This window comes from Mesoplodon bidens (assembly GCF_964165515.1).
Source record: "Mesoplodon bidens genome assembly, chromosome: 10".
Lineage (NCBI taxonomy): Eukaryota > Metazoa > Chordata > Mammalia > Artiodactyla > Ziphiidae > Mesoplodon > Mesoplodon bidens.
In genome coordinates this window covers 70,820,541-70,838,373 of record NC_138172.1, presented here as the reverse complement: position 1 = coordinate 70,838,373, position 17,833 = coordinate 70,820,541, and the positions used below count along the sequence as shown (strand labels likewise).

The following is a 17,833-nucleotide window of genomic DNA, read 5'->3' as shown; positions in this document are numbered from 1 at the left end:
ACTATTTATACAAACATTGGGATAGATGGTGAACATCTACTTTCCTTCTGGGAGTCTGGAATTTTGGCAGTTGTGGCCAGGCAGAGAATGACTACACAACCAGCTCCCAAGAAGATCTTGAATTCAGAGTCTCATATGGGTTTCCCAAAACAGAAACAGCACATGTGTTTCTGCACTTCACTTCATGTGGACAGAAAAAACATTCTGTATGGACCCTTTAGTGAGAACATAGTAAGTATGCACATGGATTTCCCCCGACTCCCCCAATGTGTCTTTTTCTTTACTGATCCAGCTGTGAATCCTTACTGTGTGGCTGTAATAAATCTTAGCCATAAGTCCAACTATGCTGAGTCCTGTGCATACTACTGATGAAGTACCAGCATGTGGGTGGTCACAGAAGTGCTGATATAAGTGGTGTCAGCAGTGGTGACGCAAACATCTACTTACTTACAGTTAGTGGAACTCTTTCAACCATTCTATACTCCTGATTATTAGATAGATAGATAGATAGGTAGATAGATAAACTTTGTTTCTCTTAAAATAAATTATAGGATCCAACTGAAGATTGAAGAGACAAATAAGGAACCATATTTAAAATGGAAGAAAGCATATAAAATATCTGGAGATGAACAGCATTAATTTCAGAGAAACTTCAAAAAATCTATTGAACCTTATACATTAATCATTTCTAAAATGAAAAATGTGTGCTAAATGGCCTCACTTCTGAAGGGTTGCTGCTTTTTCTATTCAGATTTACATTTTTAAAATACAAGCTCTTTCTCTACTTTAGAGACATACCTCCCCTGAAGATAGCAGGTTGTTGAGATATTCTAGAAATGCCTCATCTTTTATTTCATTGTCAGTAAAGATAAAAGTGATGCCTTTGCCATCAGCACCAGCAACTTTGTACAAAGCTTTTAAATCCTCTGTTAGGTTACTCACATTATAAGACCTAAAAAGAGAAGTGGCAGGAAGTTTTAAATTAAAAAAAATATATATATAAAATCATAATTTATTTCAAAACACAATATAATCCATGATAATTAGAGCATAATCTGCACCTGTCCAACAGATACTAAGTAACAGTGTCTGCTAGAAAACACAGAGCTAAATAGCTATATGTTACCACTCTACATAAATAGGTTTTATTTAGTTTGAGAAGTGAGAAATGGGGAATTTACCAGAAGTGGCTCAGGAACAATAACTGGGAACAGGGAAATGAACTTTTATTCTCTACAATCAGACAGCCCTCAGTAACAGATTTTTTTGCCCAAGTGAATATATGTATAATATTTAAAACTAATCTGAAATTTGGGTGAGCTTAGATTGGTGAGAAAATAAGATAAATTACAAATAAAATTAATGATGAATTACATAAAGTGGTAATTTGCATGTCTTACTAAATGGCTAGATTCAGAGAAAGCCTTCAGAAAAAGATGCATTATACAATGTGATATAAATAATAGAAGCATTACAATTATGTGGTTACGGATTATGGAAAGAGATGATCTTGGTCTTTTTTTTTGTTTTTGTTTACTCTGTTTCCTGCAAAAGGAATGTGCTACCAGAAGCGATGTGATGTGTAAAAATAAAGCAGACATTTTCTGAAGTGTTGCATATAAAGCCATGTGGGTAGATCGATGAAAGGGATTATAAAGACACCCTTATTTGAAGGAGGTTTCACAGTGCAGGTAATAGGGAGTTTTGTGTAAGCCATAGAGTCTAGTGGAAAGATTATGGGCATTGAAACCAGAAAGACCAGGGTTCAAATCCCTGCTCTGCAGCTTTAGAAAAGTTCCTTCATGTTTGTCAGCTTGTTTTCTCATGTGCAAAATGAAGATAATTACCTATTTGTAAAGGTTTTTGTGGGCATTAGAGATGATGTAGCATACCTATATTTAAATGAATAAATGCCTATTTTTAAACTAGGAGTGCCTTAGAAGTCCTTCTGGGTGGCACTTTAGCTAAAAACCTCGTAGACCTTGGCAAAAGGAATGCCATCAAAAAGAGACCGTATGTCCTGTCAAATAATTCCCAAGGGGAAGAATTCATTAAAAAGGGAAACTGGTAAGTTAATTTGCTGAGAAGTAGCTGCACCTATGAGACCAACACAGCCCACATCCTTCCTCAGAGGTGGTGTGGCCTGGTGCTGTTAAGGATACGCTCTCACTGACCAGTCAGTTAAGTCACAAAGCCATTTTGCTCATTTTTAAAAATTAAACTGACTGTTAGGTATTGCTTTTGCAATATATAGACACAGTCACAGCACACCCCTCTCTAGGTCCTGACCTCTCTTGCTTTTTTCTTTCATAGCTAAGCTTCTTGAGGAGTTTCTAAACTTATTATCTCTGCTTCTTCACCTCCTTAATGCAACGTGGCTTCTGCCCCCATCCAATGCACTGAAAGTTTTGAAACATTAGTCACCACTTTTCATGCTTTAATTTAATCCACAGTTTCAGGCTAATTCTCTACTTCCTGGGTTTCTGGAAACCACTCCAGGTTTCCTCCTCTGTCTTGTCTCCTCACTCACTCCCCTTGCATCATTATACCCAGGACTTCTATCTCTAGGAGTATACTCAGATATGTACAAAAATATTCATAACAGCTATATTTGCAAAAAGAAAACCCTACAAATGTTTATCAACAGTATAATGGATAAACAAATAGTGGTAATATGTGGTAAAATGGAAGGCTCCACAGCAATAAAAATGAACAAACTACTGCTACATGTAACATCATGGATGAATCTCACAAACAGTGCAAGCAACAGAAACTGGACACAAAAGAGTAAATCCCATGTGATTTGACTGGCATAAAGCTAAAAAATAAGCAAAATCGATCAATGGGCTTAGAAATCAGAATATTGTTCCCACTGGGCGGGTAGTGACTGGGATAGGACCCTGAGGGGTACTTCTGGGTGCTCGTGATGTTTTCTTTCTTTATCTGTGAGCTAACTACATAGGTGTACTTACTTTTTGACACCCATGATTTGTGTACATTTCTTTATGTATGTTACACTCAAATACAAAGTTTACTTGAAAAAGAAATACACTGAATTGTTGTAAATGTTTAAGTAAACATTTTACTCCAGTGAAGTTAACCATAGAAAAAAACATACTGGTGTGTTTCATTTTATCTTACCTGGTTAATGTTATCTGAAATATTTGATATCCAGCTATAAAAGAAGCCAATCTTGAAAGACTTTGTTTTCCTGAACCACCAACACCCACCAGCAATGCATTTCCACATGATGTTCGGATTATTCGTGAAATCTGTTTTGAAACAAAATAGTATATATTTGAAAATAGAATTCAACTGTTTACATTTGCTTGCACTAAATGGGTCCAAGGTTTGACCACATGCTTCTAGACTACAGTAGACTTTTTCCTTTAATGCAAAAGGTTTCATATTGATTTATTCAATTCCAGTTCTTTCCTTGCCCATCTATATTTACATCATGAAAAAGAGAACAAATTGGCTTTCCCATCTCCTATTTCAAAACTATTTTCCGTGTGTGTGTGTGTGTGTGTGTGTAATTTCATTATTTTCAGACTCAATGGATAATGCAACTGCTCTTCCCAATCTGTAGAAAGAAGTTTAGAATTGTTTGCTTATTATCATCAGTCTAACACACTGACTTATGTAGACACCTAGCTCTACAACAAAGACTACCTCTATCATATCTCTGCCAATGAAAAAGTTTATAAAGTACCAAAATTCTACTTAAAATGGGGCAGGAAGACGTTTGTAGAAAAAATAACTTAGGGAAACAGCCTTTAGCCTTGTGTTGCTTTTCTATGGTTGATACCTTCAGGGAGGATAAGGCTCAAATTGTGGCTCGAATCTTATGCAGGACAATTGGAGACATTGCTAAAAAGCTGTCCTTTACATTAATGTCACTGATTAGGAAGAAAGTCTACACAGATCACTAAATTCATTATCACTAGTACACAGAATTTTTTTAATTCAAGTTTTACAGATGGCAGACACCTTGATATGTATCAATTCTATTATATTTTAAATATGTTAATCACTTTTGTGGTTTTGCAGAACAGGGTTCCAGGCCCCCAAGATCTAGCCGCAGTGGGTACTCGATAATTGCTTGCTGAATAGATGAATGTGAAACAATCCTAGAGCACCTGGAAATTCACTAGTTTTGTAGAAGATGATTCTGTAATAAACACAGAGTTAACTGCCTCCTCTTCATGAAACCTCCCTATCTTACTTTGTTGGAGAAACTCCTTTTTTGATTTACATATTATACAAATAAGCAACTCCTTTCTGCAGCCCTTCAGACTTGGATCAAGCCATGCTCCTTTTCTAGTTGGTTTCTATTTTTTATCAGTCCTATACACCCACCTTTCCCCTTTCCCCATCAGTTTGCCCATAATCTGTAAGCCAATCATGAAACAGACATTTTTTTAAGCATCAACTTTTCCTCCATGGGGGACAGGATTCCCATCACATCAAAATGTAATTTGAGGAGGGAATATTTTTTTCATAGGGTTCTCCAGGTTACTGTCTAGGAACGTAAAACTCTTTGACTCAGCGAGTCAAAAGCTCTAAACACAAAACCCATCAGTTTGCCCTTGAAAAACATTTGCTTCCATGTAGGCAGATTCAAATAAGCAGTTTCTGATTAAGCCTTTGTTTTGTGAGACAGTGAACTGACTCAACCTATAGACTCTCTTCTATACACTACCCAATACTATATATTAATTCTCTGAAAAAGTTTATCTGTGAAATTTACAAAGCTTTTATATGATCTATTTATATCAGTAAACAGTCAATAGTTAGAACCTTAATAAGATGAGTCATTGCATCTTTAAAAAACACCAGATCAAGAGATGATCCTCTAATGATATCATTGAACTGTCTCTGGTAAAACTGGAGTTTTTCGGACAGAAATTCAAAGGATGGTACCTATGGATGGGGGGAGAGAGAAAAAAATAATATTTAAGATGCAAAATTTAGGAAAGCAGCAATTGTAAAGACATTCAAAAGTAATTCTAAAAAAAATTTTTTTAAACCTAACAGATTTCCAAAAATTTGTCATGGATTAGTCAACTTTTAGTTATTTCCATTTTCAGAGGTCTGAAACCTAACTGGTTGGTTTCCAGTATGAAGTCATTCTTGACCTCTTCCTTCAATAACCCTAGAACTTGGGAAAACTGGACAGCTACATGTAAAAGAATGAAATTAGAACACTTCCTAACACCATACACAAAAATAAACTCAAAATGGGTTAAAGACCTAAATATAAGGCCAGACACTATAAAACTCTTAGAAGAAAACATAGGCAGAACACTCTATGACATAAATCACAGCAAGATTCTTTTTGACCCACCTCCTAGAGAAATGGAAATAAAAACAAAAATAAACAAATGGGACCTAATGAAACTCTTTTGCACAGCAAAGGAAACCATAAACAAGACAAAAAGGCCACCCTCAGAATGGGAGAAAATATTTGCAAATGAAGCAACTGAGAAAGGATTAATCTCCAAAATATACAAGCAGCTCACCTAGCTCAATATCAAAAAAACAAACAACTCAATCCAAAAATGGGCAGAAGACCTAAACAGACATTTCTCCAAAGAAGATATACAGATTGCCAACAAACACATGAAAGGATGCTCAACATCACTAATCATTAGAGAAATGCAAATCAAAACTATGAGGTATCACCTCACACCAGTCAGAATGGCCATCATCAAAAAATCTACAAACAGTAAATGCTGGAGAGGGTGTGGAGAAAAGGGAACCCTCTTGCACTGTTGGTTGGAATGTAAATTGATACAGCCACTATGGAGAACAGTATGGAGGTTCCTTAAAAATCTAAAAATAGAACTACCATACAACCCAGCAATCCCACTACTGGGCATATACCCTGAGAAAACCAAAATTCAAAAAGAGTAATGTACCACAATGTTCACTGCAGCACTGTTTACAATAGCCAGGACATGGAAGCAACCTAAGTGTCCATTGACAGATGAATGGATAAAGAAGATGTGGCACTTATATACAATGGAATATTACTCAGCCATAAAAAGAAACGAAACTGAGTTATTTGTAGTGAGGTGGATGGACCTAGAGTCTGTCATACAGAGTGAAGTAAATCAGAAAGAGAAAAACAGTAGTATGCTAACACATATATATGGAATCTTAAAAAAAAAAAAAGGTTCTGATGAACTTAGGGGCAGGACAGGAATAAAGATGCAGACATAGAGAATGGACTTGAGGACACGGGGAGGGGGAAGGGTAAGCTGGGATGAAGTGAGAGAGTGGCATGGACATATATACACTACCAAATGTAAAATAGATAGCGAGTGGGAAGCCGCTGCATAGCACAGGGAGATCAGCTGATGCTTTGTGACTACCTGGAGGGGTGGAATAGGGAGGGAGGTGGAAGAGGGAGGGATATAGGGACATACGTATACATATAGCTGATTTGCCTTATTATACGGCAGAAACTAACGCAACATTGTAAAGCAATTATACTCCAATAAAAATGTTATAAATAAATTAACTAATTAATTTTAAAAAATAAAAATTAAAAAAAGAACCCTAGCACTAACTCCTATCTGTGGTAATTAAGGTTGTAATATAACAAATATATTTCTCAGTTTTTATTTGCTTCTTAATATTGCTTATGGAGCTTTAAAAATGGATAGAACTTTTACATTGTTTATGTAGTCAAATTATTGTGAAGTCAATATTCACGTATTTGTTTTGTAAATTGTTTCTCTCCATTTAATTCTTTGACCTACATGCACTTCAGAATTACTGTTATGTGACCCTCTTTAAAAAATCTCTTTGGAGTCTTGTTTTAAGCTTCATTAAACCTATACGTTAATTTAGGGAAAACAATGTGTTGCCACTTAACGAAGTAAAGTTTTATCGCGTTTATTCCTAGATATTTTACATATTTGTTGTTGTTGAATGAAGTACATTTATGTTGTATCTCCAGTCTTGAGATTGTTTGGCAAGAGATGGCAGCCTTTTTCTGTAAAGGGCAAGACAGTCAATATTTTAGGCTTTGTGGCCCATGTGGTCATTCAACTCCACCATTGTAGTGCAAAAGCAGTCATAGACAACATGTTGTGTTCCAGTACAACTTTAACTCTGAACAATGAAATTTGAATTCCATATAATTTTCATGTCACACAATATTATTATTCTTTTGATTCTTTCTACCCATTTAAAAATATAAAAACCCTTCTTAGCTCATAAATCTAACAAAAAACCAGCGGTAGGCTAGATTCGGACCACTGGCTGTGATTTGCCAACCTCTGATATAGACGATAGTTATGCAGTTTTATATTTATATCATATTTGGTCATCTGACTGAACTCTTAGTAGTTGAAACAGATTTTAAATTCTCTTGGATTATATTAAGAGATAATCATATCATCTGCAAATAAGGATATTTTTGTTTTTTCCTATCTGATAATTACATCTATTTTCTTTTTTGTCATTTTTGTTGCACTGCCTAGAACTTTCAAAGCAATATTAAATAACTGTGATAATTGTACACATACTTGTCTTATATCTGACTTTAATAGGATTGCTGCTAAATTTTATTGAAATTAATATTTTACTTGGTGTATGATGACACGAATCATAACATATAACTATCGTACAAGTTATGGCAAATATCTGGTTAGGTAAGTGATCCAAAAAGCTGAAAATAAATACCAATTCATAGATTTTGGGCACTTCAAACACAGTGTCTTCAGGTTCATCTCCAGTTGGTTCAGGCATCTCACAGAGAAAATCTACGAAGTATGGTTCAGGAGGAATATATGATCCCACATCTGGGCTAACATTTTCTTCAACTGCACGAATAAGATGTGCATTAAACCACTGCTCATCATCAGGAGTTATAAATCTGAAACAAAAATACAGGAGTAAAAATGCAAAATAGGAAGCCATCTTTTCTAACTGAACATGGTTTCAACCCCTCTCCACCTCCTCTCAGCCCCCATCCTGTATCTCCATTACCTCAGAACAGGGAAACAATATGTTCTGCCTTCTGACCAGAGGCAGATGTAACCCCAACCAAGAGAGCTATAACACTGATAGCATCACTTATAGAAAATACTGACAAAGACTCTTTCCTTAGCCAAACTTAGGCTCCTCTGAATCCTCGTCCCTATTAAGCCCCAATTTTGGACTTCCATGTCCTTCTTTGCACCATCTAATTTTAGCAAGAATCCTGTTAAATCCATTTAGCCAGAATCCTCCCAGACCTCCCTTATTTCGTCTTAGTACTTTCGCATCCACCAAACTCCTTGATCCTGTTCCTCAGTTATAAATTCCCACTTTTCCTTGTTGTATTTGGAGTTGAGCCCAATTTCTCACCCCTACTGCAAAACCTCACTGTATAGGCCCTATACCTATCATGATAGTCTTGAATAAAGTATTAGAGTCTTACTGTTTCAACAAGTGTCACAAATAACTTTTTTCTTTAACAGTATAGATGAGTCCCATGGGTGAGGCTCAGGGTCCCTAAAACTTGCAATAGAAGCATAGAATTGACAGTCAGTAGTGGGTGAGCATCCTCTTTCTAGGTTTGTGGGCACACAGTATATGAAGGTCCTTTTCGGACGTATGACTTCAGAGGGGTAAGGGAGGAAGGAGTGGGACTAACATCTGACAGATACCACCTACGTGGGACATTGTGGTAGTCCCTTTACAGCTTTGTAAGACCAGCACTGCCATCGTATTTTATAGAGGAGGGAACAGAGGCTCAGAAAGATGACTAAGCTTACGTACCAGATGTCACCACACAGCAGGGCTCTCACTACACAGACCTCAAACTTTTTAGAAACTATACATAACAAAATTTTCCTCTGAATGTTATCAACGTTCTGATTATGTGGTTATTTTTAAATATGTCCTGTTGAAATAATATTCAAGGAAATTGGCAGGGTGTTTTCCCACCAGCAGGTGGAAAATGACATCCATGCTTCACAAGCCCCAGAGCAATTTAAGATAATACTCCTTTATTCTACTTATTTGAGCAAAAATTGCAGGAATTACTCTAGTAGTATAAACTACTTATATAGTACATTTAAACTCAAGCGCTGTAATATACACCTGTCTGCAATTACTCTGTTGCACTCGTGTTTGAAAAGTGACAGGAGAACAGGAATTGAATCACACTCCTCGGCTTTTATGGTTAACATTCCTTGCCAAATTCTGGAAAGATCTCGCAGATTGAAAATGTAATGAAATTTAGAAGGAGTAGGCAGCATCTTCACCTAGAGTTGGGAAAAAAATATAATACTCTCAATTTACTTTTCAGATAAAACTAAAAGCAGAAGAATGGCCACCATCAAAAAATCTACAAACAATAAATGCTGGAGAGGGTGTGGAGAAAAGGGAACCCTCTTGCACAGTTGGTGGGAATGTAAATTTATACAGCCACTATGGAGAACAGTATGGAAGTTCCTTAAAAAACTAAAAATAAAACTACCATATGACCCAGCAATCCCACTACTGAGCATATACCCTGACAAAACCATAATTCAAAAAGAGTCATGTACCACAATGTTCATCGCAGCACTATTTACAATAGCCAGGACATGGAAGCAACCTAAGTGTCCATTGACAGATGAATGGATAAAGAAGATGTGGCACTTATATACCATGGAATATTACTCAGCCATAAAAAGAAACGAAACTGAGTTATTTGTAGTGAGGTGGATGGACCTAGAGTCTGTCATACAGAGTGAAGTAAGTCAGAAAGAGAAAAACAAATACCATATGCTAACACATATGTATGGAATCTAAGGAAAAAAAATGGTTATGAAGAACATAGGGGCAGGACAGGAATAAAGACTCAGACGTAGAGAATGGACTTGAGGACACGGGGAGGGGGAGAGGTAAGCTGGGACGAAGTGAGAGAGTGACATGGACATATATACACCACCAGTTGTAAAGACATAGCTAGTGGGAAGCAGCTGCATAGCAGTGGGAGATCAGCTCGGTGGTTTGTGACCACCTAGAGGGGTGGGATAGGGAGGGTGGGAGGGAGATGCAAGCGGGAGGCAGGCAATATGGGGATATATGTATATGTATAGCTGATTCACTTTGTTATAAAGCAGAAACTAACACACCATTGTAAAGCAATTATGCTCCAATAAAGATGTTTAATTAGTTAATTAATCAATTAATTAATTTAAAAAAAACCTAAAAACACAACTGCTTTTAGAATGATTTTATTTCACAGTTCCTATTTTAAATAAAATAGGCTGAGTAAATAAACTAAAATTAAGTTTATATTTTTGTCACAGCATTGATGGGAAAAAAAAACACATCATAAATAAACCAGCACAGAATTTAAAAGACCCTAAGACCTTGAATAGGATGGACTGAAGAATAATGCACTGGATGCAGACTCCAACTCTTCTGTTCTACCACCATGAGCTGGCTTTGAACAAGCCACTGTCCCCTGAGTTCTTAAAAATGATGTGAATTGTAGGAATAAGCATTCCTAATCATTATTAACCTTATTAGTGTGTATATGGAAATACGTCATAACAAAACACTGAGTGTGAGCTGGCTGTCATTCAGTTAAGAATAATGAATGTTCACGTCTAAAGTCAATAATGATCATCTTCTATAGATGGCTTTGATTAAGGTTCTGAGTGCATTTGGATTTCCACAAATACATTCGTTTATCATGATCTAGATTTCACTTATGGATCCAAACTCAGTCAACATGTTTTCATATATCTGTATATCTGCAATAAATTGGCAGGCAATTCTGACATACTGCTATAATTACTTGGTGGTTTTTGTGAGTTTTGCTTGTTTATTTGAACACTAATTTACTTATTATTTCTACCCACTTCTAGAATCCAAATAGACAAAGCTATAACATGACACAGTCCACATTCTTATAAAGAGAGGTACCAGTTAAGGGATAAATTTGAGGTGTTAGGTGTGAGAAGTATTGCTGGCCAAGTGTAAAGATTGTAATTGATACCATCAGCATCATTTTTGAAAGTGAAACAATGATAACTCTGGAGATATAAAGCAGACTCCCTACATGACTAATTCAGGAAAGCAAATGCTTTCTTTAGTACCTATTCATGGAATATGTCCTTTCTATATGGAAAAAGTACCCTATTGAGTTTGTAGAGTAATTTCTACAGGCTAATTCACAGTGCAAGTTAAAACAGCAGGTAGCAAGAGGTGTTATGTTAGCAATCACCTTTCAATTTCCCTCTTTGCTCTCAGTTCCATTCCAAGCTAAAATGTTCATTCCACTCACGAAAATGTAAAGCATGCACGTATATTACAAATATGCAAAAATAAAGGGATAAGGCTATGTGAATATTGCTTTTTTTTCTTTCCTGTAAAAGACTGCAGCTAAGATGGCAGCCGTTGGCAACTGAAGCAATTATTCAGTAGAACTAAATAAAGTCCTTTCTTTCCCTTTTCTTCTCATTTATTAACCTGCTTCTTTCCTTATCTTCCAACATTTCCTTTTAACTTTTGTCAGCTTCTTTCTTTTCTCACCTGCTTCTGCTTTAAAGCCATGTAAAGTAATATAAAGTGATATACAAGGCATGAGTGGATTAAAGGAGTGCTTTGTGGAAATGAGAAATCTGAAGAAAAGATACAAAGAAGGCTACTTATTTGGGGTTGAGGAGAGGAGGAAGATTCATTCATTTTTTGAGTGAATGACTATTTTTGAGCACCTCCCACTACGTTTACAAAGATACCATGGTAAATAGCACAGCTAAATCTGCTGCCATCAGGAACCTTCTATTTGAGTGGGAGAGCCTGACAATAAATATATTGATAAACAGATAGGCAAATAATAATGATAAAAGTCATGGTTAGAAGAAATGAAGTAGAGTCAGGAGACAGATAATGCCTGTGATGGGGTCGTGGACAGTTATTTTAGAGGGAATGATCCCAGAAACCCTCTCTGAAGATAAAAATAATGAGAAAGAGTCAAACTAAGTATAATGGCCCAGAGGCATGAAAAACTTGGGGTGTTCAAGGAACAGTGAGAAGGGCAGCATGGCTGGAGCAAAACGATGGAAGGGAAGAGGAGTAAGCAGGGGCCGACTCAGGGTGAGTTTCACAGGCCAGAGCTAGGCATTGTGTTTCACTGCAAGTGTAACTGGGAATCTACTGGTGGTTTAAGAAGGAATGATGATCTCTGATGTGCTTTTTTTTTTTCTTTTTTTTTTTTTTGCGGTACGTGGGCCTCTCACTGTTGTGGCCCCTCCCGTTGCGGAGCACAGGCTCCGGATGCGCAGGCTCAGTGGCCATGGCTCACGGGCCTAGCCGCTCCGCAGCATGTGGTATCTTCCCAGACCGGGGCACGAACCCGCGTCCCCTGCATCGGCAGGCGGACTCTCAACCACTGCGCCACCAGGGAAGCCCTGATGTGCTTTTTAAAAAGCATTTTAGGACTGTGTAAAGAACAGATTCTAGGAGGGCAAGAAGAAAGCAAGGAGACTGGTTAGGAAGTCGCTGCATGGTCCAGAGGGCAGGCGATGGACCAGGAAGGGTGATCACAGTGAGATGGCAATAAGTGCTCAGCTTCCGTATATATTTTGAAAGCCTGGTTACTGAGACTTGCTGATGGATTGGATGTAGGGAATAAGAGAGACAAATCAAGGATGGAGCCCTGTATTTTAGCCTGAGAAGCAGGATAATTGATACAAAATTCTGAGGGAGGATCATACTTAAGAACATGTTAACTTTGAGATGGTTATTAGACATCAAAGCGGTGGTGTCTACTAAGCTATTAGAAACAAGTCGGGGGACTTCCCAGACTTGGGTCTAGTGGTTAAGACTCTGCGCTTCCAATGAAGGGGGCGCAGGTTCGATCCCTGGTCAGGGAACTAAGATCCCACATACTCTGCACAGTGAGGCTAAAAAATTTTTTTAAAAGAAAGAAACAAGTCTAGAGCCGGGCAAAGAGGCCTGGGATGGAAGTGCTGATTTTGAACTCATCAGCACAGAGATGGTGTTTAAAGCCATGAAGCTGGATGAGGCTACCTGAGTACGAATGGAGGTAGAGATGAGGTCCCAACATGGAGATCAAGTGCACTCCAGTATTTAGAGGAGGGGAAAGAGTGGGGACTTAGAAAAGGTAGCCAGTGAGGTAGGAAGAAAACCAAGAGCAAGAGGCCCTTCTGAAGCCAAGTGAAGATAGTGTTTAGAGGGATCATTTACGTCAAATGCTGCTAAAGCGTCAGGTCAGAGGAAGAAGAAACCAACCCTTGGATTTGGCAAGACTGAGGAATTTGGTGACCTTGATGAGAGCAGTGGAAATGAAAACTTGTACAAAACGGGTTAAAGAGGTAAAGAAATGTGAGGAAATGAAGCTGATAAACATTCATAAAACAAAAGAAGCTTTGACGGAAAGATACCAGGAAGGCCAAAGCTTTCCAGAAAAATATGTATATGGGCACATTAAATTGAACAATAGCCCCACTGGAAAATAGATGGACCTTACCACAGAAAATTATCTCAGACACTCAGACCTTCTGAAACTCCATGCTGGAGCTTCCCCAGGACATTCTGCCCAGATGGTGTGTGAGTGGCCAAATGAATGTATAGTGAACTATGGTATTTAATCCTCATCTCCTTCACCAATTTTTTTTAGAAAATATATCAATCTTGTCTGTTTTTTTTTTTCAAATCTCAGACCTACCCTTAATTGCTTTTTCATGAGTCTGCCTTCAGACATCTGGTGACAGCCTCGATGCTTACTGAGTTTTACTTAAGGCACTGACTTCTGTATTAAAATCTAGACTATTTTGTTGAGTACATTCCATCCATTTACTAGTTCATGCTCCACCTCAGAGAAATCCACAAGTTGGACTTTAAGTCTTGGTTAGTTAAGAATATCTGGAAATCCATGTATTCCCTCAGTCAGTGAACATCTGAGTATCTGACACAGTTTGGTTGTTGGCAGCAGGTAGGGAAGACAGACATACAAAGAGTTACAAATCAGAGTAACAAGTGGAAAAGCAATGTTCTCATTTCAGCAAAACTCTACTTTATCCTGGATGCCGTGTCTGGTTTACAGTAATATCTCATACATATGGAAAGCATCATTCAGTCAGAATATTCGCTCCCTGGAAGGAAAAGGTGTCATAAATCTACTACAGCACCTAATTTGTCATTTCCAGAAAAACACTACTACCCATGATGTGATGATAACTTCATGAGCCATGAGGTGAGAACTAGGCTGAATAATTGTTGACTTTTTTTTCTGATCATTGACAACAGATGATTCTGTACCTTAGTCCACTGCCACAGCACTCTGCTCGCTGAAACCAAATTCACAATCATCTCACATATTTCAGGTTTGAACTTTCTGCAAGGATCAAAATACCCACAGCCAATAACTCCTGAAAAATAAACAAGATTGAAGGTATGAGCTTACTATAAGATCACAAGGTACATGTTTATGTCAGTGAATAAATCATTACAAGGTGACTAAGCTAGGTGATGTGAAGAATTTCTCTCAAGGAATCAGCTAAGACTGGCAGTCAGCAGTGGGGCTAGCAAAGCTTAGTATGCAGTGATAAGCATTTTATATGTATTAACTTCTTTAATCCTCCCAACATCCTATGAGGAAGAAGCGGAGGTAGATATTATTATTATTCCCACTTTCTTATTTATATTTTTATTCAAGTATAGTCAACATATAATATTTTGGTATTTTCAGGTGTACAACATAGTGATTCAAATTTAAAACATCACACTGGTCAGAATGGCCATCATCAAAAGTTTACACATAATAAATGCTGGAGAGGGTGTGGAGGAAAAGGAACCCTCCTACACTGTTGGTGGGAATGTAAATTGGTGCAGCCACTATAGTGAACAGTATGGAGGTTCCTTAAAAAACTAAAAATAGGGTTACCATATGATCCACCAATCCCACTCCTGTGCATTTATCCAGGGAAAACCACAATTCGAAAAGATACATGCACCCCAATGTTCATAGCAGCACTATTTATAACAGCCAAGACATGGAAGCAATCTAAGTGTCTACTGACAGATGAATGGATAAAGAAGATGTGGTATGTATATACAATGGAATATTACTCAGCCATCAAAAAGAATGAAATAATGCCATTTGCAGCAACATGGATGGAACTAGAGATCACCATACTAAGTGAAGTAAGCCAGGCAAAGACAAATAACATATGATATTGCTATATTGGAATCTAAAAAACATGATACAAATGAACTTATATACAAAACAGAAATAGACCCACACAAACAGAAAACAAACTTAAGGTTACCAGGGGGGAAATGGTGGGGAGGGATAAATTGGGAGACTTGGATTGATATATACACACTATCATATATAAAATAGATAACTAATAAGGACCTACTGTATAGCATAGGGAACTATACTCAATGTTTTGTAATAACCTAAAAAGGAAAAGAAACAGAAAAAAATAGATATATATGTATGCATAACTGAAGCACTTTGCTGTACACTTGAAACTAACACAACATTGCAAATCAACTATACCTCAATTAAAGAAATGATCACCACAGTAAGTCTAGTAGCCACTTGTCACTATACAAAATTATTACTATATTACTGGCTATATTCCTAATTCTGTGTATTATATCCCTGTGACTTATTTATTTTATAACTGGAAGTTTATACCTCTGAATCCCCTTCACCTATTTCACTCAATTTTCCCATTCTCCTCCCCTCTGGCAACCACCTGTTTGTTCTCTGTATCTATGAGTCTGTTTCTGTTTTGTTTTGTTTGTTCATTTGTTTTGTTTTCCAGATTCCATGTATAAGTGAGACCATAGGTATTTGTCTTTCTCTGTCTGACATGACTTGCCATTTGTGACAACACAGATGGACCTAGAGGTTATTATTATTCCCATTTTAATATGAGTTTAGTAACTTGCCCAAGGTCACCCACCTTGTATGTGGGTGAATCTGAGGTTTGAACCCAGGAAACCTGGCTCTGGATCCTGTAAAACAGCCCTCAGTCTGAAGAGTAGAAGAACTGGAAAAGAACTTAAGAGACTACTTCCTCATCTTACAGATAAGGAGACCAGGCACAGACAAGTAAAGCAAACTGTTCAAGTTCACACAGATTGGTTGTTGACAGAAGTGAAATCAGGACCCCCATATCTCCTGACCTGCAGTCAGCCAACACCTTGGCCTGGGTGGTGATGTAATGGTTCCTAGGAAACACCCAACACAGCGACAATCTGACCTAATCACCCTCAAGAACTACTGTGTTATAGACTGTTCCTGAAGTCCCAAAATGTGTTTGGTGTTAGACTGCAAAAACAGATTTAACTCTACTTCGTCCCTGTGAGACTATATGTTGAGCAGTATGTTCAGTTCTGAGCACGGTATTTTCAGAGGAAAATGAATACGAATATCTGCTCAGAGATGCATAGCAGGTTTACGAAGGGTGGGTCAGCTAAAGAAACTGGGTTTCATTCACATAGACTAAAGAAGAGCAGCCTTGAGGGATCGTGAAATTATCCAAAGTCATGGTTGGTTGTGCTAGATGCCTGTAAGGGCTTTTTGCTTCCTGAAATCCTATGATTCTAGACCTCCAGCTTCCTGTGGCACAAATGTGTTATGTATGAAGCATGGGATGTGGAATCAGAAAACAGAATCAGCATCACACGTTTGCCATGCACTAGCTATATGGCCTTAATTGGGCAGTTATTTTACTTCTCTGAGCCTCAGTTTCTGGTTTGTTTCCATATCTCATTTTCAATATTAATCATATCAAAGAATGTATAAAAGTTTAACAAATAATCAAACACTCACATACAGCCACTAGACTGAGGAATACAACATTGTCCGAGTACATTAGAAGCCTCTTTTGTCCAATCCCTCCTCCCTCCAGAGGTAGACAGGGCTCTGACTTGGTGAGAATCAGTAACTCGCTTTTCCAAAGAAAAGCTTTGGCACTTACATTCTTGAACTTTAACCTTTTCCTTTTAACTTTAATTTTTGAAATTTAATTTAATGGAATGTTATATGTTCCTCTGTGATGCTTTTTTTCCCTTAACATTGTATTTCTGGGCTTCATCCATGTTGAAGCATGTAGCTGTGTTTGTTCACATTCACTGCTCTAGAGCATTACATGGTGCACCCACGCCACAATGTATTTATCCGACTTTACTGTCAGTACATAATTGGGTTACTTCAAGGTTTTTGCTGTCAGGAACACTGTTCTATGAACCTTCTTGTGTATGTCTTTTGGTGCACATGTGAAAAATCAACTACAGATGGGTTAAGGACTCAAATACGGAAGGCAAAACTATATAACGTTTGGAAGGAAACATAGGCAAACACCTGTATGACCTCTGGGTAGGAGAGGACTTCTTAAATGAGACTCATAAAGCACAACCATAAAGGAAGAAAATGGTGAACTGGTATATACTTGGAAGTGGAATGGAGGTGAGTGTGCACATGTTCTACTACCAGCAATAATGTCCAGTCATTATGAAGGGCTCATAGCAATTTATACTCCCACCAGGAGGGGAGAGAGTCTCAGTTGCTTTACATTTTCACCAATGCCTGATTTTTTTGTCAGAATTTTTCATTTTTGCAAATCTAGTGGTTATAAAATGGTTTTCTTCCTGGTGTTTTAAATTTCCGTATTCCTGAATTCTAATGTTTATCATCTTTACCTTTGTTTATTAGTCATATGGTTTCCTCTTCTTAAAGTGCCTGGCTTTTGGTCCATGTTTATATTAGGATGTTTGTTTTTTAACTGATTGATTCTTTGGATTTCTTGAAGTTTTCAGATTACTGAGTTTTTTGCTTTGTTACATGTGTTGAAAT

The 17,833-nt window shown here is 37.5% G+C and overlaps 1 protein-coding gene across 1 annotated transcript in view; it reads right to left on the bottom strand.

Moving 5' to 3' along the window:
• DNAH8 (dynein axonemal heavy chain 8) overlaps positions 1–17,833 on the bottom strand; it is a 343,843-nt gene that overhangs the window by 127,999 nt on the left and 198,011 nt on the right. The window contains exons 58-63 of the mRNA XM_081246835.1: positions 14,281–14,390; positions 9,100–9,263; positions 7,696–7,888; positions 4,801–4,923; positions 3,142–3,272; positions 799–952 (exon numbers count right to left, since the gene is read on the bottom strand). Coding sequence (XP_081102961.1) covers positions 799–952; positions 3,142–3,272; positions 4,801–4,923; positions 7,696–7,888; positions 9,100–9,263; positions 14,281–14,390 — 875 coding nt within the window. The remainder of the gene's footprint in view (positions 1–798; positions 953–3,141; positions 3,273–4,800; positions 4,924–7,695; positions 7,889–9,099; positions 9,264–14,280; positions 14,391–17,833) is intronic.